The 25,536-nt window shown below is 40.6% G+C and overlaps 2 protein-coding genes across 4 annotated transcripts in view; one reads left to right on the top strand and one right to left on the bottom strand.

The window, feature by feature from the left end:
- Positions 1-202: 202 nt before the first annotated feature.
- Coprox (oxygen-dependent coproporphyrinogen-III oxidase) lies at positions 203-7,145 on the top strand. 3 transcript variants are annotated; one of them, XM_067765375.1, is made up of 3 exons: positions 203-404; positions 463-645; positions 694-7,145. In XM_067765375.1, exon 3 carries the CDS (start codon positions 706-708, stop codon positions 1,864-1,866), a length of 1,161 nt encoding a protein of 386 aa, XP_067621476.1. In that variant the 5' UTR covers positions 203-404; positions 463-645; positions 694-705; the 3' UTR covers positions 1,867-7,145. The 3 variants fall into 3 exon arrangements, with proteins under 3 accessions (XP_067621476.1, XP_067621477.1, XP_067621478.1); XM_067765376.1 differs by having other exon boundaries at positions 203-636; XM_067765377.1 differs by having other exon boundaries at positions 203-645; positions 723-7,145.
- Positions 6,917-25,536, bottom strand: part of cup — a 203,027-nt gene continuing 184,407 nt past the window's right edge. The window contains exon 7 of the mRNA XM_067765374.1: positions 6,917-7,847. Within this exon, the coding sequence (XP_067621475.1) occupies positions 7,834-7,847 (14 nt within the window). The 3' untranslated portion in view covers positions 6,917-7,833. The remainder of the gene's footprint in view (positions 7,848-25,536) is intronic.

Here is a 25,536-nt window from a genome sequence, read left to right as displayed (position 1 = left end):
GAATTCAAAATGGATACCATTACCGAATGCTCCGAATGATTGAAAAATTGAAAAAGTCCATACGATTGGTAGTCAAAAATGTTGTCGTTGAGACTAAAAATGCGACTCTAGACCTGAGATTTCCATCAGGTGAGCGAGGCTGTTTGTAGTTTTGACGTTTATCGCTTAGTGAACACACTTGGTATAGGTACACTATGTCATAGTGTACAAGTACAAGTGTGTTGACTTATCTGTCAAGCATTCTGACAGGCACTCGCTGGATTCGGAATGACAGCGAATTCAAAATGGATACCATTACCGAGTGCGCCGAATGATTGAAAAATTGAAAAAGTCGATACGATTGGTAGTCAAAAATGTTGTCGTTGAGACCAAAAATGCGACTCTAGACCTGAGATTTCCATCAGGTGAGCGAGGCTGTTTGTATTTTTGACGTTTATCGCTTAGTGAACACACTTGGTATAGGTACACTATGCACTATGTTGAAGAGTTGCGATAATAAAGCCGAAATATTTTGTAACCCAAAAAACGATAGTGGTTCGAGCCCGTTATCTTGTTATTGCGGTGTTCACATAAGGGCAGTCACGTCGGCACATCAACTATCACAAAGCTTCCTTGGAATATCGCATTTGAATTGCTGTATAACAGGTATTAAAGCATTCAGTAACGCTGAAACTGAAGTAATTTTTATTTTAGGTTTTCTCAAAAATGTCTTTCGCCAAAAGTATACACAGAGCTTTGGCCTCTTTAGGTGCTTTTCAAATGTCGCGCCGTACAAGTGGCAAACAGGTGCGTTATTTGATTGTAGGTCTAGGTATTACTACCACCGCTTCAATATCCTTCGTACAAATGGAAGCCGCCAAGAAAAGAAAATTCAACTCATCTTTATGTATGGCAGATCCCATCACAAACAAAAGCAAACTAATGGAAAATGAAGAGGATATGCGTACAAGAATGGAATTAATGATAATGAAGGTACAAGCAGATTTTTGTCATGCGTTAGAAGCAGAAGAATACGGTGGACAAAAATTTAAAGTCGACCGGTGGTTGCGCGCTGAAGGAGGTGGTGGCATTACATGTGTTCTACAAGATGGTGAAGTGTTTGAGAAGGCTGGTGTGAATATTTCGGTAGTTACAGGGATGTTGCCACCAGGTGCTGTGCAGCAAATGCGCACACGTGGTAAAAAATTAGAAGATGGTAAAAAGCTACCATTCTATGCGGCTGGCGTAAGCGCTGTCATACATCCAAGAAATCCAAATGTACCAACAATACATTTTAACTACCGCTATTTCGAATTGGAAAGCGATAATGAGAAACAATGGTGGTTTGGCGGTGGCACCGATCTAACACCATACTATTTGAACGAGAATGATGCCGTACATTTTCATAAAACTCTAAAGGATGCATGTGACGAATATGATACCACCTATTATCCACGCTTTAAAAAATGGTGTGACGATTACTTTCGCATAACACATCGTAAAGAAAGTCGGGGTATTGGTGGTATATTTTTTGATGATCTTGATACGCCCAACCAAGAAGAAGTATTCAAATTTGTTGCTAGCTGCGCTAATTCGGTGATACCTTCATATTTGCCTCTAGTACGCCAGCATAAAAATGATAACTACGGTGATAAGGAACGTCAGTGGCAGCTATTACGCCGTGGTCGTTATGTAGAATTCAATTTAATATACGATAGAGGTACAAAATTTGGTTTATACACACCTGGTGCGAGATATGAGAGCATATTGATGTCATTACCATTAACGGCGCGATGGGAATATATGCATACAGTTCCAGCTAACTCAAGAGAGAGCAAACTGTTAGAGGTTCTACAAAATCCCAGAGATTGGGTAGCCAAAGCTTAATCTGTTCGGGTAAATGCCACATTGTTAGAATTGCGATTTAACCGAATTTACAGTGGAATTGTTTATTCTTTACTACAATTACTATGTACTTTATTTTTTCTTTTTTTTAGTTTATTTTGTTGGTGTTTAAACAATACGAAAATATTTATTGATAATAATGTTTATAACGAATTTTTATGTATTTACGTATGTATTGTTGTTACAACTAGAGTATATAATTGCTATTTATTGGTGTTTTTATGGAAAAAAAAAATAACCGTAGAACTGCTATGTGCGTCAGATAGGCAATGCTTTATTTTATACATATGGCCATAAACAGGACAAAACTTTTAAATTGCCCTCCAAGTTAGAAATTCTTTATATCAGCCATGTTTCTGTTGTACATACATTTAAAATTTTCATTATAAGATAAAGTTGATGCAGAGCAATAACGGGGAAATAATACCCTATAAAAATTTTCAGGCCCACATTGAAATAAAAATGGAAACATAAAATAAAATGAATTAATACTTCCATCCCCGCTGAGCGGGTTGAGCGCTAGGCTTGGCACCCGCCACATAAACCACACTCCAATGAAAAGACTATTTAGGCCTCGGATAGAAGTCAACCCTTTACTGATGACGACCAATGCAAAAGCTTAAAGGAGTACGATTTAAGAGCATGTACCTGGAATGTCAGTTTCCCTAATGAGGTTGATGCAGATACCCGGATGGTTGATGTCCTCGTGAAAACAAAAGCCCTGCCTCCAAGAAATGCGATGGACAAAGCAAAGAAAATTATAAATTGTGCCATTTTCTGGCGTGACTATGCAAATAAGCGCAGTTTTGACGTCAATGGTGGGAGCACTATTGAGCATGTTCTGTGCTCGCGAGGTCAAGGCTCCAGCTATTGGGGCGGCAGATTTGCCAGATCTCCAGGCAGCAATTAAGCTAGGTAGTTGTCGATTTCTTCTTTTCTAGTATTTGTCAAGAGGACGGGAATTATTCTATAACATAATTTCTGGTGCCTAGTTGGGGTTTTCCGTTTGGCCATCAAGCAAATATTGATAACACTTTGGCACCAATTTTTTATGCATTAATTTTTAAGCATACGATACCAATCCTGCATCGCAAAAAAACTGGAAATTAATTATAAGTATTCAGTTATTTATGCTAAAAACTAAAAAAAACTGGGTTATTAAATTTTTAATGAAAACAAAATTTGAAAACTAAAGCCAAATTGTACCAAACGACTTGGAAATGTTTTTTTGGCCCATTGTTGTCTAAATTTAGGGTGATTCTTTGTAGGATAATATGACTCTTAACTTATGTAGCTCTCAACCGATTTTGAACATTTTACCAGACAAAACTTCATTCTGCAAAGTGGCTAAATAATGTCGAAATGATTTTGAAGTCATCCCGAAATGATTACGAAGCGATGCCGAAATGGTCCACGAATATACGATACGGTTCCATCCCCTTAAAAATTTTACCGAAGTCAATCCTTTATGCACGGACAGTGTCATCTTTGTCCATATACCTTAATGGTGCTTTGTTACCGGAACATACCGGATTTATATCCGGAAAAAGTACCATCAACATCGATAACTCCCCAAAACCTTCGTGGAGTGTGTTGTTGTGTTAACAGTGCTTCGTCCCATTCAATGAGCACGACCACTCACAAATTGTCATCAAAGTCCTACGGGAGTCCAAGGAAACTGACTGTTTCAACGGGGGGACCATAGGGAGATTGGTGTTAGAGGCGTAGGTTCCTCATTACAATTGAAAAGATGGTTGGTGCCATGTAGGGATACATCGCATGCTGGACATACATACCTACATTACGTATGTCGGGGTTGATTCTTGCAAAGGAAGCGTTTAACCTGTTACAGTACCGCGAACGAAGTTGGGCCAGGGTGACTCGTGTCTCCCTTGGTAGTGTGCTTTCTTCTTTTGAAAGGGAAGGACATTGCATTTTAATAACAGGGTTCACTGAGCGCGTTCTGGAAAAAGCGTTTATCGGTTCTGTGTGGATTTGGCTTAGGGCTTGCTTATGCTTGTCTGGATCAAACGGCTGTGTTGGTAGGTGCCGGATCTCGTCATAGTGCTTATGGAGATGATTACTTAATCCCCGCGGAGGCGGGGCTAGATCAAGTAGTTGTTTGCTAGGATGTCCTGGTTTGACAATTAAGCAAAAACTGTCTATTCGGGTAGTGTCTTTATCGTTAATACAACAACAACATTTAACCTTCTTGCGGAAGCTCCGAAGCTCTAAAGCTTTGTATTGCAATTTTCAACCCCTTGAATCCCGCCGCCTAGGCGTATTTGACCGTTTCGTAATAAGTAACGCCCTCTATCCCTGTGCCGAAAACTGACGCCAATAGGGAGCAGTAAGGAAGATCAAGTCTTCCTCCACCTACCTATCCCAACTTAGTGGAGGTCCTCTGCCGACGACCGAGTTTTCATACATTCGCGAAGCAAAATCTTTGGCCATGGGAAAATGTTCATTGCCATATACCGGGTGTTATCCCATCAGCTCGTTGCTCGTTCTTGGGATTTTACTGGCGAAATTTGGTACACATATCAGTAGAACGAAATCAGCGACGTAAACGTAAAGAGAACCGCCAACAGAACGAATAGTGGGAAGCAGTAAACCATCAAATCGAAGGTAGGTAATCACCGCCAAAGAGGTTGAGCAGTGGGCCCAGACGGCATAGCCATGCCGATGCTTAAAAGCCTAGGGAAAGGGGGTTTCGAATATTTAGCGCATGTCTTCAACCTGTCTCTTTCCACCTTTGTCATTCCCGAAAAACGGAAAATGGCTAAGGTGGTCCCGCTACTAAAGCCTGGGAAGCCAGCTAACATAGGAGAGTTGTTGTTGTTGTTGTAGCGATAAGGCTGCTCCCCGAAGGCTGTGGGGAGTGTTATCGATGTGATGGTCCTTTGCCGGATACAGATCCGGTACGCTCTGGTAACACAGCACCCTTAAGGCGCTAGCCCGACGCTCGGGAACGATTTATATGGCCACATTAAACCTTCAGGTCAACCCTCCCTCCCCACCACCAAGTTCCATGAGGAGCTTGGGGTCGCCAGAGCCTCGTCCGTTAGTGAAACAGGTTAGTGGTTTCCGCTGGCAACCTTAAGGGTTGCGCGACACATAGGAGTCATATCGCCCGATATCTCTCTTATCGCCAGTAGCCAAGACGCTTGACGGCATTTTGCTCCCCTACTTCAAAGCAAATTTGCAGCTAACCTGTCATCAGCATGGCTTCAGAAAACTCCATAGCACCACCACCGCGCTAAATGCCATTAGCACCCAGATAAATTGCGGTTTAAATCAAAACCCCCACCATAGAACAGTACTCGTTGCGCTAGACATATCCAAAGCTTTTGATACGGTCAACCATGGCACGTTACTGCAAAACCTGGAAGGGTCTACCCTTCCCCCATGTCTTAAAAGGTGGACCGCAAATTATCTTGGTGGTCGGCAGGCATCGGTGCAATTCAGAAACGAAATATCAAAGCCAAGAAGAATTAAACAAGGGGTGCCTCAGGGTGGTGTCCTATCCCCACTTTTGTTTAATTTTTACATACCAAAACTACCTTCGCCACCAGAAGGAGTTACTGTCGTTTCTTACGCCGATGACTGCACAATAATGGCCACAGGCCCAGGCCAACAGATCGATGAGCTTTGCAACAGAATAAACGGCTACCTCCCTGATCTCTCCAGTTTTTTCGCCTCGCGAAACCTGGCATTATCACCGACTAAATCCTCCGCGACCTTATTTACAACATGGACGTCCCAAATGTCGACCATTTTGAACATCCATGTCGATGCCACTACGCTACCGACTGTCCTACACCCCAAAATCTTGGGTGTGGCGTTTGATCAGGATCTACATTTTGGTGAGCATGCAGCCGCAATTGTACCGAAAATCCAGAGCCGTAATAAAATCCTCAAATCCCTTGCTGGCAGTACTTGGGGAAGACAAAGAAACGCTCATTACCACATACAAAACAATTGGCCATCCGATTGCATGCTGCGCGTCCCCTATATGGTCGCCAAGCCTAAAAACCACTCACTGGAAGAAGCTACAGGCCTGCCAAAATACTGCTCTCAGAACCGCCACGGGCTGTCTCCTTATGTCCCCAGAACACCATCTACATAATGAGGTGAGAATACTCCCCATCAGGAAGAGAAATGAGATGCTAACCAAACAGTTCCTGTTGAATACCCAGAAACCTGGGCATCCAAACAGACATCTGATTGATGAGCCAACATCGCCCAGGGGATTAAGGAGTCATCTCCGTAAGCATTATGAGCAAATACGGCACCTGAAAACTCAGCCGTATGAAGCCAAAAAACACAAGCAGGTCCTAAGTGAACTCCACAAACAGGCGTCGGACCTTTATGCCAGGAATTGCCCGGTGAATCCAGTACTCAAAGAACAGTACCCAAAACTTGTGGAAGAGGAACGCATACTCCCCAGGGAAACGCAAGTCACTCTAGCTCAACTTTGATCTGGATACTGTAACAGGTTAAACTCTTACCTATCCAGAATAAACGCCGACATACAAAATGTATGCCCCGCTGGCAATGTGTCCTCACATGACACCAACCATCTCTTTAATTGTAATGTGGAACCAACGCCTTTAACACCCTTTCGTTATTGTCCACACCTGTGGAAACAGCAAGTTTCCTTGGACTTCCGTTAGAGGATATTGATGACAATCTGTGATCCGTCGCACCTATTGGGTGGGGCGAAGCACTTCTACAACAACAACAACAAGGGTAGGTAATTCACCATTGGGGAAATGTGGCTTGCAATTTGTCAATTCCAACGCTAGAAAAATTTATTTTGATATAATAACCACAATTTAACTATTTCTGAACGTTTTCAATAACTTTTTTGTGAAATTTTAACGAAGTAGGTAAAGCGCCGAATTACCAATCGCCAGTTTGCCGATTCTCTATAGCTTTACGTCTCTGCCTTAAATTAGACATTACGTTGTATGGGGAATTTGCTTGAATTTGCTGTACCATAACATTGTAAACATTCGCCGTGCATACATTTTTTGTGATAAATTTTTCAATTTTTATTATTTTCATTTAATTCAATGTTACATGATCATTATAGAGGTTTTTCACTTGGCTTATAGTTTCAACCAATTTTTAATTTCATTTCAATTCTAATAAGTAAAAAATGTAAAATTATGTTTTGATTTCAGTATGTGTGGTATTTCGAAAATTCATTAAATAGCAGAAACTAAAATTTGTATAACAATGAAAAAAGAACAAAATCAATTTCAAATTCTTACCACTGATACAGTGTTTTTCAACTTTCACCGTTATAAAGAAGACCTTTTTCATGTTTCCACCCGCTTGTTAATAAATTACAACACCCTTTATGTATATTAATGTATATTTCTTTTGCCACTATTTTACCACCGCAAAAATTACGGTTTATGAGAATGTGTTTGGGTAGAAATTAAAAATTACCAGCAAAAAGAAAAAATAAAAAAGGCCTTCCTAACTTATATATATTCCCAAATATTACAAAAACAAAGAATATTACAGCGTTTTTAACATGCATACAAAAATGTATATATATATGTGTGTATGTGTGTGTGTGTTGAGCGTGTAATATAATTTGCATTTGCAAACATTGGCGAATAGGAATCTAGAGCAATATGAGCCTCATAACTTACATACAATTACTACATTTATATCAACTTATAATGGATTATTTTGTGAGTTTGTTGTGTTTTTGATTTTTAATATTCGTAAGTAATGATAGCTTATTTGTATGGCATTTTGCGTGATTGTTCTTGTTGAAATATATATTCAGCGTATGCTTCCGCTTGCTTAAGACGTCTGCGTTCCGACCAAGGCTTATAGGCATAACGGTAAGTACCGATTAAGGTCAACGTCGAGATTAAACCAACACCCAAAATACCAACTGGTGTATTTTTTATTGCACCAAAGAAATTAATTAAACTCATCTGGAATTGAAAGATTTTTTATTAATTCATTAGTGCACAACAAAATTAGATTTGTTCTTTGCAAAACGTATATAAAACTATGGTATTTTTCAGAAAGGGGACTTTATACAGATGTGACCCGGTCTATGAAAAGGTGGCTTATGACTAAAAAAAAAAACAGCTGTTAACAGCTGTTTCTCGCAATTTCTTTTTTGAGTCATAAGCCACCTTTTCATAGACCGGGTCACAGATATTCTTTGCTGGAAATACACACTCTCAGCGTATGCGCTACTTTTGTTTTTTGGCATTGTCTTATCATACAAAATGTGAAGCACAAAGTAACAGCAAAAACGGAAAAAAAATAAAATAAAATAAAAAGGCCTGAGTAACAAGTACTCGTGAAGTTGCCCAGAAGTACTAGCGATTTTCAAGAAGAGTCCCAACATATTATGTAGAAAAGTAGCCGAAGCTATTGTCAGAACAGGGCCCGTATTACGTTTTACGATCCGTGATCGAAACTAATTTTTTAAATCACGGGGCATACATTTTGTATGTCGGGGTTGATTCTGGATAGATAAGAGTTTAATCTGTTACAGTATCCAGAACGAAGTTGAGCTAGAGTGACTCGCGTTTCCCTGGGGAGTATGCGTTCCTCTTTCGCAAGTTTTGGGTACTGTTCTTTGAGTACTGGATTCACCGGGCCATTCCTGGCATAAAGGTCCGACGCCTGTTTGTGGAGTTCACCAAGGACCTGCTTGTGTTTTTTTGCTTCATACGGCTGAGTTCTCACCCTGCAAAAATCGCGAGTACTCCATGCATGCATGTATGGAGTACTCGCTATGGACCAAGCGAGTGCTCCAAAATTAACCACAATTCATACAAAACATATGGTCCAATTAACATTGCGATGTCCTAGGACCGGACCATATAATCCAGCTCCGCATTACATCAGAGTACTCCATGGAGTACCCACAGTCCAATAAACATCGTGTAGTGATTACAATCGTTAGAAACGAGCAATAATCGGCTTACAACATGTTCGTGTAGAAACATGAGTTGGTCCATCGCTGTATTACAGTGGAGTAGAATGGTAGGTACTCCAGTGGACCAAATGGTCCAACGATTTTTGCAGGGCAGGTGCCGTATTTCCTCTTCCGCTTCCCAAGGCCGTCGGTTCTATGTACCGGATCGACTCGGGGTTTTTCCCGACCAAGGACTGCCATTTCAGTGTAAATCCATTTAATTTGTTGCGTCCCTCCCACACCAACCAACTCTTCAATTGTAATGTGGAACCAACTCCACTAACGCCCCTCCCACTATGGTCCACCCCTGTTGAAACAGCAAGTTACCTTGTACTCCCGTTAGAGGACATTGATGACAATTTGTGATCGGTCGCACCTATTGGATGGGACGAAGCACTGCTACAAAAACAACAACAATCGTGATAGATATAGACTTCTATAAATCAAAATCATCAGTATCAAATAAATTGATTAATCCATGTCCGTCTGTTCGTCTGTCCGTCCGTTATCACGATAACTTGAGCAAATATTGAGAGATCTTCACCAAATTCGGTATACGTGCTTATCTAGACCCAGAATAGATTCGTATTGAAAAAGAAAGCGAAATTTGACGATAACCACGCCCACTTTATAGAAGAAGAAAATTTGGAGGTTTAACAAAGCCGTAAATCAAAAGTTGTTAAAGATATTATTTTGAAATTTGACAGAGACACCATACTTGCCAAATTATATAGACTGAGTGAAGATAATTAATTGGCACCGCCATCAACCAATGAAGTTGTTTTTGACCGATTCCAGGGTACACATTGGGCGTTTGGAAATAGCGCTTTTTTGAAATTTTACAAATCTCAATTTATTTCTAAGTATAATTTTTTGTACATATGTAAATATAAAATTTAAATGTGCATATTTAATGGTATATTCTTAAATCGGTTAAAGACCGCACCCACTTTTCCTAAAGGTCTAACCTTAACAAAGTTTGCAATAACTCTTTGATATTTAACTACATTTGATTGATATTCTACCTCAGGTGGTATGGTTGAGCTAAGAAAATGTTTAAACAAATTTTGAAAATTAGCGTGGCCCACCCTTTTTTTGTTACTCTTTCAAAAATACTTTTAATGTCATAAGTCGAACGAAAATCTCCCAATCCGAACGAAATTTGGCATACAAATTTTTTCATAACTACAACTTATAAACTGCATTTTTACCCGCTCAAGTTCATTAGTGGTAGCTTCTAGCTTCTTTTGAACGAAAATGAGTTCAGAATAGAACCATATGTGACCCGGTCTATAAAAAGGTGGCTTATGACTCAAAAAAGAAATTGCGAGAAACAGCTGTTAATAGCTGTTTTTTTTAGTCATAAGCCACATTTTCATAGACCGGGCCACATATACATATGTATTGTGACGAATACTAGGAACACTAAGGGGTACTATCATCTCTAAACCCATACTAAGCAGTGACTCGTATGCACATCAACAAATCAATCATTATGTTTACCCATATGTCCATACGAGCAGCGGAGAAGATACGCACAAACACATGCATATATCTTATCTGAGATGCTCACAAAAGAAAGCAATAATTTGTGCAAGTATCACTCACATATACACGCGCATATGAGAAGCTATAAACGTAGTTATAGCTGGTAATTTTATAGCTGATAACTACCTAGTAAATTCTAGAATAGAAAAGCCTATACAACGAGGAAACCAGACAGTATAAAAGACAGCAACAGTAGAGGCACGACAATCAGTTTGATTTAAGACGCTATCTGGCGAGCAATAGAAGTGTTATTGTGAAGTACTTTAATAAAGGCCATTTTGCATTATTGAATAGTGGAGTTATTTATTCAACAGTTTAGTGATTCGAACGTTAGCAGAAGGTTGCAAATAAGAGGAATTTCCGTAAATTCGTTACAGTATTATTGCGAAGCCTTATAACACTTGTAACCAAACAACAACAGTGTTTCAAGTACACAGCTGCGTATGTATGTTTGGTTTCACCCGAACTTAAGACTCTTTTACTTATTTTAAGAAGCAGTTTGACAGTTGCATAGATAAATATTTAATTAAATCCTGCACAAAAAAGGAGAATAACTTAGTTAATAAGTCCAAGGAAAAAAGACAATGAGATAAGTAAGATATCAGTTCACCATCTGTTTCAAAAAGGTTGTGGCCACTTCCCCCCATAGCGAAAAGAACCAAAAACATGAAGAAAAATCGAAAAATCTCTCCTGGCGATGAAAGGAATTTAATCCGCCATCACAAAGCTAACCCATTTTTGTCCTCTTAAAGAGCTGAAAACAGAAATGAACTTAAATTTAATAAGCCGAACGATCTTATGTACAAATTGACGGATGCCAAACTTTCAGTCAGAAATCCTAGAATGGGACTACTATTTAATTTAATTTATTTATTATTACGGCTGTTTAGGCCTAAAACTTAAACTAATACCTACAATTCATTATTATAATCACTTATTTCTATTGAATATGTTGTTGGAAGCCATGTCATTCCGATCAGCATATTTACTGGCGTGACAAACGGACGAGTCTGGGAGCCACTCATTTAAGGAAGGTTGGAAAGGACGCGTTTCCAATCCTCCAGTGCTCCCAGCTTAAGGCAACAAAATTTGGAACTTATATTTTTCAATTATATTTGTATTTTAAGCTGTCGGAATGTATTGGTCTCCGATCCACACAGCTAAACATGTCTTTGGATGTTGGAAATTGAAAATAACGTGTACCCAATCACCCCTCAACTTTGTTTAGTAAAGACGCTGTCGGAATGCATGAAGACCCCGATCAGCACACTTCTTAGTTGTTGGAGCTGTCTGGAGTTACAGGTGGCAACTGATTTTCTTTTCCTTAGGACCGGGTGCATTGTATTTTGCTGCTACCAATATTACCATTTCCTTTTCGCGCTCCAGTATCGGATATATCATGTAAAAAAATAAAAGAAAAAAAAACTTTTATCTTATTGGAAGGGTTTTACAATGCTCCAATAAGCTTTTTTTAAAAGTATTGAAGTTATTACTACTTTTTATGTGATTAGGAAGTTCATTGAAATATTTCAGGCCCTTATAAAATATATTTTGCTTGTCCACTTCTGTTTTGAAAAGAGGTAATCTAAAATTATTGTTTTCTCTGATTACGTATGAATGTGCATCATTTACATATGTAAGCTTTTCGCTGAGGTATGTTGGTAATTTACCGTGCTTAATATTAAATACAAATTTCGTACTGTGGTTGAATATAAGCTGCTTTATACTCAACCAGTTTAGTGCTTCTATCATGTTATTAATGTATCATACCTTTTTTTTCATACCTCATGTTTAATATAAATCTCATACCTTTATTTTGCATAACTTGTAGCTTATCTACCTGAGTTTCATCCGCCATAAAGAATATTGTGGGACAATATATGAAATGCGGCTCTATGATGGATTTATACACTTTCAGTTTGTATTTTCTACTGATAAATTTGCATGACCTCTTCCAAAAACCAATTTTCTTGCCCATTTTGGCAACTATATAATCAATATGATCATTAAATTTTAATTTATTATCAATCTGAACCCCTAAGTACTTGAAAGTTTTAACTTCGTTAATGTTTGAGTTCATTATTTTTAGCTCGATATTACAAGATTCCTTATTCATCGCTCTAGATATGACCATAAAAATGGGTTTTATTAACATTAAGTTTATGCTTATTGTTACAAAGCCACCTGTATAGGGAGTTCCAAGTCTTCCTGCATGTTGCTCCTACCCAACATGATACCAATTTCACTTACTTCGCGCAATGCGTCATTCGCAAACAGCCCTATTTTACTATGTTTTAGCGTAAATAGGACCGGTGCCAAAACCGATCCTTGTGGCAATCCAATTCCTGTCAATACCTCATCCGAGACAACAGACTCAATGGCTGTTTTTTGTCTTCGGTTACCTAAAAAGCTCTGAAACCACTGCAGCTCGTTGCCCCTAATTCCAATTTTTTCTAATTTTTTAATCATTATATTTCTGTCTATAGTTTCAAATGCTCTCTTTAAGTCGATAAAAACCGCAAGTATACTTTTCTTTTGATTTAGTTCTTCTTTCCAACTCGATATTACATAATTTAAAGCCATTTCACAAGAGTGGCCTTCTCTGAAAACGGATTGTTTTTTAATTTGTATTTTATTTATTTCCAAGTAACTTATGAGCTGATTTTTTACTACTGTTTCTAAAATTTTTTGATATTCGGCAACGTGTTGATCGGTCTAAGATCTTCTACATTTTAATGAATTTTTACCTTCTTTATTGGCACTATTGTTGATATTTTCCATGCGTCGGGCACTTTTCCCTCTACTAATGATTTATTTATGATATCCGCATAGAAATGTCCCATGTATGATACCGAATCCTTAATTACTCCTTCTGATAGTAAATTTGTTCCGTTTTGTTGTTTTTGCGGTCAGTTTCAATTGAATATTAGTAAGGATCGTAGGCTAGTTAGACCTAATTATGTTTGGTGCAAATAAACGCTTTATTTCACCTTCTTGCCCAACGTTTCGCTGAATATTCCAGCATCAAAACTACCACGCAAGGTGGTACGGATGATTAATTTTTAAGTGTTCATACTGTTTATTGTTATTGTAAGTGAAATTGGTTGTTCTACATGTTAAATGTCATGAATGTTTATACATATGCAATAATGTTTGTTATCTTTTTATAAAAAAATAAATAATGGAATATTCAGCGAAACGTTGGGCAAGAAGGTGAAATAAAGCGTTTATTTGCACCAAACATAATTAGGTCTAACTAGCCTACGATCCTTACTAGTATGTAAACTTGTTCCTCCGATTTTATTTTTTAACCTTTTAGCTACCAATATGACATCATCCACCGTAACTTCTTGGAATTTCATACATGTGCTAACCGTGTATTGCACACTGTCGCCACTATCAAAAGTTTCGATTTCTCGATTTATGTCAACAATACTATCAACAAAGAAGGAATTCAATGCTTGAGCTATACCTTCGGGTGTTTCATATGTTATACCATTTACAATCACTGTCAGGATATTGTCTCGCACCTCAGTTAAGTTTACTGCTTGCTTAAGGTGTTTCCACATTAATTTCCTATCAGAGGAATTTAAGACGATATTTTTCTCCATATACTCAATCTTTTTAATTTTGATTAGTTTCTTATACTTCGCAACCGTATTATATTCCGAAAATTCACCAGAGGATCTGGCTTGTGAGTGCAATTGGATTTTTAATTTGTTAATTTCGGTCAGTTCATGATCGTACCACTCATTTCTCAACCTTACTATCCTTTGTTATGGAATCGCATCTACGATGGAAGCAGTAAGGAAGGCGGTCGGCATGATGTGTTGGTGCACAGTGGCTAGTCATTGTCGGCTGGGGCGCGTCCTTGCCAACCTTACTGTTCCTGCGCCACAATCAGAAAAAGTCATATCATGCCTATCAAAACTAAAAGCTGTCAAAATCAAAAACACTGACAGAAGCGCAGAGACCGACTCAAAACGCTTATAAATTCAACCTAAAACAACATCCGGCAGAACCGGATGCCACGGACAGCACGTTAACATTCAAAATTCAAATTCAAAAAAATAACCGCAAAAAAAAATTACCGAACCGGACACGGCCGGTTACTAACGCTGAAAATCAAACTAAAAAAAAAAAACGGCTGAAAAATAAAAATACAAATAAAAGCAGAAAATTAAAATAAAAAAAGAAAAGGGCCGAATATATCTTGGGGGCGCCGCGGGTGTTGGTGCGACGCCCGGTGCATATCCCACCCTCAAAATCCATGGCCACCGACGCACCTATTTTTCGGTGGCCCCTTACCTGTTTTACCCTATGCCTTCTAAATAAAGGGCGGCGTCAGCATTCCCATTTCAAATACAAATTTTATTCAATACTCATTATTAATATTTTAAACCTTTTCTTTGAAAAATTATTGGATTATTAGCTAAATTTCTAATATAAACTATACTCTCTAACAACAAAGGTATGGATTCTAATTAATTTGCTTATATTTTGTTAACAAAAAATATATATAAGTTCTGGCTAGTTTTGGTGATTATCGTAGGGGGTTGGTGGTTGTGTTGGTGTTGTTGGTTGCGAGTGTATATAAGTTACATACATACATACTTGTTCTATACACATACTATTATAGTGTTATAAAGTTTAGCCCCTTATTCATTTTGCCCTTAAAGTACATTGTTACAATAGTCACTTATTATTTGCTTTGTTTTTTTTTTTTTTGCACTTACAAAATTATTATGTTGTTGTAGTAAAACTTTTTTTTGTGTGTAACAAAATATCAAATTGGTATAATGCGCATAGTATAATGATAATAATATGTAATATGTACTAAGAAAATTTGTTATAAAAGCAATAAAGATTAAATTTGTATAGCGCTATGTATTATATGCACGTATATTATTTTCTTCTTGTTGTTCGAAAGATATTGCAAGCAATAGTGATTCATATGTATATATATATATATATATTGTATTTGTATGATAATAAGAAAAAAGTTGAAATCTTTTAGCCAATTCGTGCATAATCGATCAATGGCTGCTGTCGCAAATTTTTTTAAAAAATTATGTCTGAGCTCCAAAAATGGAACGCTAGAACTTTTCAAATGATAAAGACAGCTGTTTATGAATAGCAACTTATAGAGCTAAGTTCAACCATTTTAAAGCAAAAAAATATTATTAAAATGATAAAAAAAAAATGTATGCCCCTTGTTGTAAAGCTAACAATTTCAAGTATTCAATAATACAAATTGACAAAAAAAAATCGACCCTTGTTAAATAGTTCAACCGGACTGTATAAAACCTTCTAAGTACCACTTAGAAGCTTCTTTGACTAATTATATCTAAGTTTATACATGGCTGGTACTTACATAGCCGCCAGAGTACGTACCATGGGCCTCTGCCGGCGTGGTTACTGGTGATGTTGTTGTTGCTGGTTAAGTTGTCGCGGTTGGTGGTCGTGGCGCGCGGTCTTGGGCGCGCTGCGTTGGTACTGTTGGTGGTTGTTGCGCTATGTCTAGCCGTGCTGGTGGTGGCTGTTGTTGATGCTGTTGATTTGGGCGTATTCCCTTCCCACCCCCTCCCGTTTGAAGGAACATAGGAGGATCTTTGAAAGACCGCTTCCTTTGCTGTTGCTGCGTCTTCTCGGTTTATTTATTAACGTAAATACAAGTTAATATATATATTTGCGCACATAAATGTGTATATATATTTGTTTCTTTGGATGCAAAGTAAAATCTTCTTTGTTTTTGTGTGGTTGAATAGCAGTTCATATCCTCTGCTATGAAATTGTTCGACTCCCAGGATTTGTAGTTGTGTCACATTTATGTATATTTTATGTACATAACCATGTGGCCTTTTATATTGCAAAGTTGTTTTGCAAGTTTTTGATTATTTTTTTTGTAAATTTTTTTAGTGTAAATTTTTTTGGGTGTTTCGTTTTTTTTTTCTAGTTTTTATTGTATACGATAAAGTTTTATAGATGAAAAATTGCAGTTTTTCGAACGACCGGAAACTCATGGTTATATCTTTTCTTAGTTTCTAACATTTTTCAGGCCTTCTTGTTTTTTTTTGGCCGGAAACTTATGGCAATTTTTCGCTAGTGATCGCAGATATTTTCTTTCTTCTTTTCGATACTTTTGCATCGCAACTTTTTGGTCCCATCACTAGTCACTAGGTGTGTTCGCACGAAAACGCTTCCAAGTGGACCGTAACCGTAGACCATAACAAACCTGCTTCGCTTTGAAGACCTGACGATGAAGCGAACAGGAAACCGGATCATCTGTAGGAAGCCACTGCTAGGAACCTCCGATGCCAATCAACGTGGGGCACGACTCACCCCTGAGATAAGAGTCTCAAAGTCCTACTACGAAGCTAGCCGGGCAACATAGGTCCATCAAAAAAAAAAGTTAAAATTAAATTTGGGAATTAATTCTGTTTCCTAGTTTAAAAGGGCTTTGCGGCAATTAGACATTTATTATGGAGAACTCGTCAAAACTCCGAAAGATGATTCCTAGTGGTTATCGCCCCCACAGGAAGGCAAAACAAAAAAAAAGGTGTAGATATTTTGATATGGAGAACTCGTCCAAACTCCGAAAGGCTAGTCCGACCTAAGCGTGGACTGCCAGGGTGTTCACGGTCCTCGGCGAATACGCGTGTGAACATCCTATGAGGTCAGTGCTCGGGGAGAATACTAGGCGAGATGTCCCCGACCGCCAAAACGCCCAGACAAAAAAAGTCCGATTGGTAGGTAAAAAAAAATCATTTGGTAATTTGGCAAAAAAAAAAAAATGTTCTTGTTGGTTGATTGTGGACGAATATCCGAAGCATGGAAGCGACCTATCAATTTCCCGTTTAGGTCCTCGAGATCATACAGTGCATTGCCTATTTTACGGAGCACGCGTATTTTGGCAGGAATTTGGCGTTAATGCCCTGTTTGAAGTTACTTAAGGCAAAGTTTTTCCTGAAAACTTCTTGGCCTTCCTTGTAGTTGACTTGCCTAGAGCGCTTGTTATAGGTGGTTACTCCCCTATCCTTGGCCTGATCTAAATTTCTACGGATCTGCTCACGAATATTAGTCAACTTGTCAGCTCTGCTTACTACCGTAACCTGGTCTTCGCGAAGGCTGCCGAGTTTCTCTTTGAGGCATGTTGGACCATATTTTGGCCATATAATGCAAAGTATGGAGAACACTGAATCGCCGTATGAAAATCACTTCTCAAAACTGATAAAATCTCGGGTATATGCTTATCCCAATCGGTATGGTCAGGTTTATCTTTCAGGAAAATCCTAATCTTCGAAACAATTTCTCTATTAACGCGCTCGGATGCGTTTGCTTGGGGAGAATATAACCCCGTCCTCACGTGCGTTACTCCGTAATTTGCAAAAAATTGGTTCATTTCCTTCGAGATAAACTGCTTGCCATTGTCACTGTGAATAAATTGAGGAAGCGAAGTAATTTATAACGTTAACAGTGGTGGATCTCTGCATGGGCTTTAGCCAAACGTATTTTGAAAAATGGTCTAGTACTATGAAGAGAAATTGATTGCGCCGCTTAGATCTCGGATACGGCCCTAGAAAATCGGAATATAATCGCTGAAATGGCCTTTCGGATTCAAAGGTACTCCCTATAGGTGGTCTCGACTGCTGATTGGTGGGTTTTACAGCTTTGCAGGTGTCACAATGCTGGACGTAATCCCTTACGTCGTTAGCCTGCTACGGCCAGAAGTACTTCTGCCTAACACGTTCTAAGGTTTTCTGCCACCCGCCATGGTAACTCCGGTTAGCGTCATGTGCTAATCTCACTGCTTACTCAGTCAACCCTTTCGGCAACCATAATCGCCACAGCGAGTCTTCTTCCCCTTCCACCCTCTTACGGAATTTAACTCGTTTGAAAATTACCCCGTCCACCACTCGTAAATCCGGAAGCGATTCCTCGTTTTCGGTGACGGTCCGAATCAAGTCTAAATACTCGTTGCTGCTAAATTCGGGAAAGACTAAATCTATTTCCCCGGGTGTGGTAGTGAAAGTCAACTCATCGGCATCAAACCGCGAAAGCGCATCTGGTACCACATTCAGGGTGCCCTTACGATGTTCCATTTTAAAGTCGTATCTTTGCAGTAAGAGCGACCACCTCGCCAACCTCCCGCTCAAGTCCTTTTGTGTCATTAACCACTTGAGACTGGAGTGGTCTGTGATAATACGAAACGGTAATCCCTCCACATAGGATCGGAAACGTTTCACGCTGATTATGGCGGCGAGACATTCCAGCTCGATTACCGTGTAATTGCGTTGAGCATTATTCAGTTTTTTTGACACGAACGCGATCGGATGCTCAGCGCCCTCGTCATCGACCTGGAACAACACTCCGCCAATACCTATTTTGGAAGCGTCGCATTGTATTACAAATTCCTTTGAAAAGTCTGGTTGGGCCAAGACAGGGGCGGAACTCAAAGCTGCTTTTAGCTTTTCGAAGGCCTCTATAGCTTCAGAGGTAAGCTTGAACGGGCCTGCTGACTTACGGAGACAGTCGGTCAAGGGACCTGCCAAGTCGGCAAAATTGGTAATAAACGCCCTGTACCAATTCGCCATGCCCACAAACCTACGCACTTGCCGAGGGGATTTAGAGATCGGGAAGTTTTGCATTGCTTCTATTTTTCCCGGATCCACTTTCAGACACCCGCTGCCTATCAAGTACCCTAAGTAGCGTATTTCCTTCTGACAAAATTTACTTTTTTTCACAATTATTGTCAGCCCTGCGTCTCTCAAACATTGGGCCACTTCCGCTAGCAATTTCAGGTGGTCTTCAAAATTAGTGCTGCATACCATTAGGTCGTCCAGGTAGACAAAGACGTTCTCTCGCAGGCGCGAAGGGATTGCCTTGTCCATCAGCCTACTCATAGTCTGCGGTCCATTGCACAGACCAAATGGCATTACCTTGAAGTGGTACAGAGGCCTCCCCGGAACTGCGAATGCTGTTTTTTCCTTGGAGGACTCTGTCAATTTGATCTGGAAGAACGCGTCCTTCAGATCAATGCCACTAATAAAATGCGTATCCTTTAGTCTGCTCAATAAGCCGTTGATATGAGGAAGGGGGTAGGAGTCCTTCTTAGTCACCGCGTTGACCTTCCTCGAATCTATGCACAGCCTAACTTTACCTGGTTTCCGGACCAGTACTACAGGACTACACCACGGGGAGTTTGATTCTTCTATAACTCCTAATTCGAGTAACCTGTCTAGTTCGCTAAAAGCTTCGGCTTGCCTCGGTGGCGAAAGAGGGAAATGTTTGCTTTTTATGGGTACGGCATCACCGGTGTCGATGTGATGCTCCACTAATTTAGTTTGCCCTAGGCCAAATTTCTCGTACGAAGGAAACGTCTCGATGACCTTTTGTAATTCTAGTTTCCGGTCTGGTGACAATTCATGGAGGTTAAGTTCCTCTTCCTTTTCAAGTCTAATCTCTATGCACTCCACGCTTGGGAATATTTCGGGAGCTAACGCAAATGCTCTCCAAAAATCTACTCCGAAGTAGGCTTCTTGGAGAAGTGAAGGGACAAGGTAAAAACGAATAACCTTAGTGACATTTTTAAAGGTGACCGGTAGAGATACTGAGCCTAAAATTTTTTGCTTGTTGCCACCCGCGGTGTATACGAACGCCTGTAAGGGCTGATATTCGAAGCCGTTATCCTCTGGGAATTCTAATCCATTTTTCCCTAACATGGGGACTTTGGCTCCCGAGTCCAACAGCGCTACAAGAAAACTATCTTTAATTTTAGCCTTTACGATAGGCCTTTCATCCTCTGTAAGCGTTAACGTGGTGGCTTGCAGCAGTCTACGCTCCTGTACTCTCCTGTGGTATCTCTTCCTACACTTCAGAATATTGTCCGATACCGGGTATTGTTCGAAGATGGTATGTCTTATTTGTTCATACCTATGTTCTTTCTTCTAAGTTTGGTGGAAATTGCGTTTGGCAAGCGACATCCCTATGCTGGCGTTGCAGAATTCTGGTCGGCTCGCCCATCGCTGATGAGGACGTTTGACTCTCGGATTCAGAACTATTCGAATTGTCCGTACTGTCAGGGTAAGTTATTATCACTTTTGGGTGTTCCTTTGCCAGGGTACTACTGCACCTCGGAAGCTCATCACCTCCATGCAGAGATTCACCCTCTGGTTCGGCGCACGGGACGACACCTCGAGCACCGGCTGGTGTGGGAGCTATGAAGCCGAACGATGTTCCCCCGCCTTCTCGGTCGGGTACTGGTTTCCCTGCCTGCGATGGTCCCTAGGGCATTTTTGAGTTAATACTCCCATATGGCCGCATTTGAAACAAAAAGGATTCCTAATGGGTTCCTCGCAGTATATGCATGAATGGCCCATTGCCTGGCAATTCCAGCATTGGATTCCCGAATAGTCTGGTCTCCTGTTGCGTCGATATTCCAGCGCCTCTATCTGTGGATCCATTTCGCCGTCCTCGCTTTCCCTCCTTATGTCCGGGGTTGTCGCGCGTGCTTCGTTTACATGCCGTCCTGGGTAAGTGGCTCCCAACAGCTTGCTTTCTTTCAGCACTTGTTCACCTCTGCGCGCTACATCGCGTAGATCATGAAGGGTCCTTACATCTGCGTTGAAAAGCATCAGCTTAAGGCTACTGCTGACGTTTATTTTTATTATGTCAATCAGTGGAAGCTCCGACATGGGTTCCCTTAAGCGTGCGTTCAAGGAGATTATGTCCGTATGCAACACGTCATAGCACTCACTTGCTTTTTGCTTTCGCATGGAGATCTCCATCATGATCTCGTGGTCAGTTTTCAAAGTGCTTAACTCTCTTTTCAATGAGTAACACAAAAAGGCATATGTCGCATTTGGGTTTTGTTTCGTGAACAGCCAGTACCATTCTTCGGCCCGCCCGGAAAGAAACAGGTGGAAACTAGCCATTATTTGTTCGTCCGTGCATTGTGTGCGCTCACACAAGGTGTTCAGTTTAAAAAGGAAATCGGCTACGCTCCCAGTGCCGTCGAACGAGATTTTCCACTCCTGCGGTTTCACTACTATGCTGCTTGGAGTCGGGTACATTGGTGGTACTACTGTTGGAAGTGGGTTACGGTCCATCTTATTTGCGTTCCAGTTTTGATGAATTGATTGCTGTGCGGATTCGAGAGCGGCGTTGAGCTGGTCCATATTGGTTCTGATTGACCCCATCTCTCTCCGCATTTCCTCCTGCGAATCCTGGAACAGTTGGTGTAGCACGTCCACCCACGAGCCTCCACGAGTAGCTTCGTCCTGCATTCCTGCGTCATTTGCCCGGTCACCTGCAGCTTCTCTTATATTTCCCATTCCATAATTAGGTGGTAAAGCACCAGCTCCATCTGGAGCGGAGGTCGACACATTGGTCATTAGCCCCGAGATATCAGGCGCGTTTAATAGGGGTGCATTCGGATTACTGGTGCTTCCAGGTCTGTCCAGTTTATCGCGAGGGTCATTCAGCTCCGAGCCCATATTTATTACTTCGGGATCTCCGTATTGTCCCCCTACTGGGGTGTGCACCACCAAGGGACGCCTGGCCTTGGAGAAAGCCCCCCTATTATTACCGCCCCGGTTCTGGTTTCCCCGAAAGCTTCCCGCACTCCCGGAGTATTTCGGCCCGGTTGGCCGTACGACTGCTCGCGTCACATAGTCCGGTGGAAAAACAAATGTAACTAGTTATGTGGTAGTTGATAAAAAACTTTTGCCGCGTATGCAGTTAGGGGTCCAAAAAAAAAGGTCAGAATTCCCCCTTCACCTTATACCCTAAACGATGGGTTGGTTTAAAAATAAAAAAAATTATATATAGGTATAAAAAAAGTGCGCGAGGAAATACCAAAAAACTCGCACGCATAAACACTAAAATAGCTAGCCGTATCTAACAAAAAAAAGTCGAGGCTGCACAAAAAAATTTATTAGTTATATATTTTGTATAGTCAATGGGAATGCTGATGGGTCGATTCCTCCAGAAGGCACGGGGTACAACAAAAAAAAAATAACATAAATTCATTCATACTTGTCCCTAGTGCTCCCAACCGCAGAGCGAGGGGGTCTTAAGGCCCCCCTCCGAGACTGGTTGGGGCCACTAGGGTCGGTACCAGGCACACACGGGTTGGTCTCAACACGCCCAGCCGCAACGCAGGGGCAGTCTCCAGGGGCTCGCCTGTGGGACTGGTTGGGGGTGTTGAAGCCTCCCGTCCATTCTCACTGGACACCCCCCTGCCTCCGCCGCAATGGGTGGAGCGGTTTCGGAACCGCTCCCCCAGTCTGGTGGGACAGGAAGGAGTGCCACTTTGAATCCCAGCTCAACCCGTCACAATCCAGGTGGCACTATGGGTTGCCACCTGAGACGTGGGATGAGCTGGGGTCCTACAACTCACTCACTCACACACTCATACCAACGACACAAATTCGGCAGGAAAAAATTTTTTTTAAAACATTAAAAGAAAAAAGAAAAAAAAATCCCAATTTAGCGGACACATTTATACCAAACCGACAACTTCCGGTAACAAAAACCCCAATTACTAAAAAAAACTAAGTGCGTTCAGCACTGCCTCACCGGGTGAATACAAAAATCCGGAGGACACGACGTTCAGTCACATGGCTCCGTCAGCTACTGCCCCCGATGACCAGCCCGGATTCAAGGGGTTGTGTAGCGCAATATATAGCTTCTCCAACCCAATTGTCAACCTCACCTTCGAGTGGCGAATCCCGTTTCACTAACAGACGAGGCTCTGGCGACCCCAAGCTCCTCATGGAACTTGGGGGTGGGGAGGGAGGGATGGCCTGAAGGTTCAATGTAGCCATATAAATCGTTCCCGAGATGGTCGGGCCAGCACCTTAATGGTGCTGTGTTACCGGAGCGTATCGGATCTGTATCCGACAAAGGACCATCACATCGATAACACTCGCCAAAGTCTTCGGGGAGTAACCTAATCGCTACAACAACAACAACAACCAGCCCGGACAACCTGGTCCTTCCAATCATCCCACCGCAACGTAGGTGGCAGCTCCTGTGGCTGCTCACTCGGACTGGTGGGATGGTCAACTTCACGGGTTGACCCGACTGACCCTCGCGACCAGCGCCTCAGGCCCCACGTTGGGCGCCATCTGTTATGGAATCGCATTTACGGTGGAAGCAGTAAGGTAGGCGGTCGGCATGATGTGGTGGTGCACAGTGGCTAGTCATTGTCCGCTGGGGCGGGTCCTTGCCAACCTCACTGTTCCTGCGCCATAATCAGAGAAAAGTTCCTATCAGCTGTCAGATTCAAAAAAAAACTGACAGAAGCGCAGAGACGACTCAAAACGCTTATAATTCAAAATGAAACGACATTCGGTCGAACCGGATGCCACGGACAGACCGTTAACATTCAAAAAATTTAAAATTCAAAAAAAACCGAAAATTTAAAAAAAAACTGTTCAAAAAAAAAAAACTAACCGAACCGGAACCGACCGGTTACTAACTCTGAAAATAAAAAAATGCTGAAAATAAATACAAAAGGGTATAAACAAAAAGGGCCGAATATAACTTGGGGCGCCGCGGGTGGTGTTGCGACGCCCGGTGCTTGTACCCACCCTCAAAAACCATGGCCACCGACGCACCTAAATTTCGGTGGCCCCTTACCTGCTTTACCCTATCCCTTCTAAATAAAGGGCGACGTCAGCATTCCAATTATAGATACAATTTTTATTCAATACTCATTATTAATGCCTTAAACCTTTTCTCTGAAAAGTCATTGAATTATTAGCTAAATTCTAATATAAACCATGCTCTCTAACAACAAAGGTATTCAAATAATTTGCTTATATTTGGTTAACAAAAAAATATATATAAAGTTCTGTTTTGGTTATTATCATAAGGGGTTGCCCTTAAAGTACATTGTTACGATAATCACTTATTATCTGCTTTTTTTTCCCACTTACAAAAATTATTATGATGTTATAGTAGAACTTATTTTGCGGGTAACCTAAATTGGTATAATGCTAGTGCGCATAGTATAATGATAATAATATCTAATATGTACCAAGAAGAGTGTTTACAAAAGCAATAAAGATGAAATTGCGATAGCAATATGTATTACGTGCACGTAGATAGGGATATCAGGGATTCATATGTATATATATATATATATATATATATATATATATATATATATTGCATTTGTAAGATATAAGAAACAAGTTAGGAAGGTTAAGTTTGGGTGTAACCGAACATTACATACTCAGTTGAGAGCATAAGGGAAAATAACCATGTAGGAAAATGAACCGAGGGAAACCCTGGAATGTGTTTGTATGACATGTGTATCAAATGAAAGGCATTAAAGAGTATTTTATGAGGGAGTGGGCCATAGTTGTATAGGTGGACGCCATTTAGGGATATAGCCATAAAGGTGGATCAGGGTTGACTCTAGAATGCGTTTGTTCGATATGAGTATCAAATGAAAGGTGTTAATGAGTATTTTAAAAGGGAGTAATCCTTGGTTCCATAGGTGGACGCCGTTTCGAGATATCGTCATAAAGGTGGACCAGGGGTGACTCTAGAATTTGTTTGTACAATATGGGCATCAAACGAATGGTGTTAATGAGTATTTTAAAAGGGAGTTGGCCTTAGTTCTATAGGTGGATGCCGTTTCGAAATATCGCCATAAAAGTGGACCAGGGGTGACTCTAGAATGTGTTTGTACGATATGGGTATCAAATTAAAGGTATTAATGAGGGTTTTAAAAGGGAGTGGTGGTTGTTGTATAGGTGGTCGCCTTTTCGAGATATCGCCATAAAGGTGGACCAGGGGTGACTCTAGAATGCGTTTGTACGATATGGGTATCAAATGAAAGGTGTTAATGAGTATTTTAAAAGGGAGTAATCCTTAGCTCCATAGGTGGACGCCGTTTCGAGATATCGCCATAAAGGTGGACCAGGGGTGACCCTAGAATTTGTTTGTACAATATGGGTATCAAAAGAAAGGTGTTAATGAGTATTTTAAAAGGGAGTAATCCTTAGTTCCATAGGTGGACGCCGTTTCGAGATATCGCCATAAAGGTGGACCAGGGGTGACCCTAGAATTTGTTTGTGCAATATGGGCATCAAACGAAAGGTGTTAATGAGTATTTTAAAAGGGAG

Source organism: Eurosta solidaginis, chromosome 2 (genome assembly GCF_040869045.1).
Source record: "Eurosta solidaginis isolate ZX-2024a chromosome 2, ASM4086904v1, whole genome shotgun sequence".
In the NCBI taxonomy this organism is placed as follows: domain Eukaryota; kingdom Metazoa; phylum Arthropoda; class Insecta; order Diptera; family Tephritidae; genus Eurosta; species Eurosta solidaginis.
Note: the sequence above shows the minus strand (reverse complement) of the source record. Positions and strands in the feature narration are given on the sequence as shown.

Coding starts and splice junctions, on each gene's coding strand:
- Coprox (XM_067765375.1), top strand. CDS start 706: ATGTCTTTCGCCAAAAGTATACACAGAGCTTTGGCCTCTTTAGGTGCT.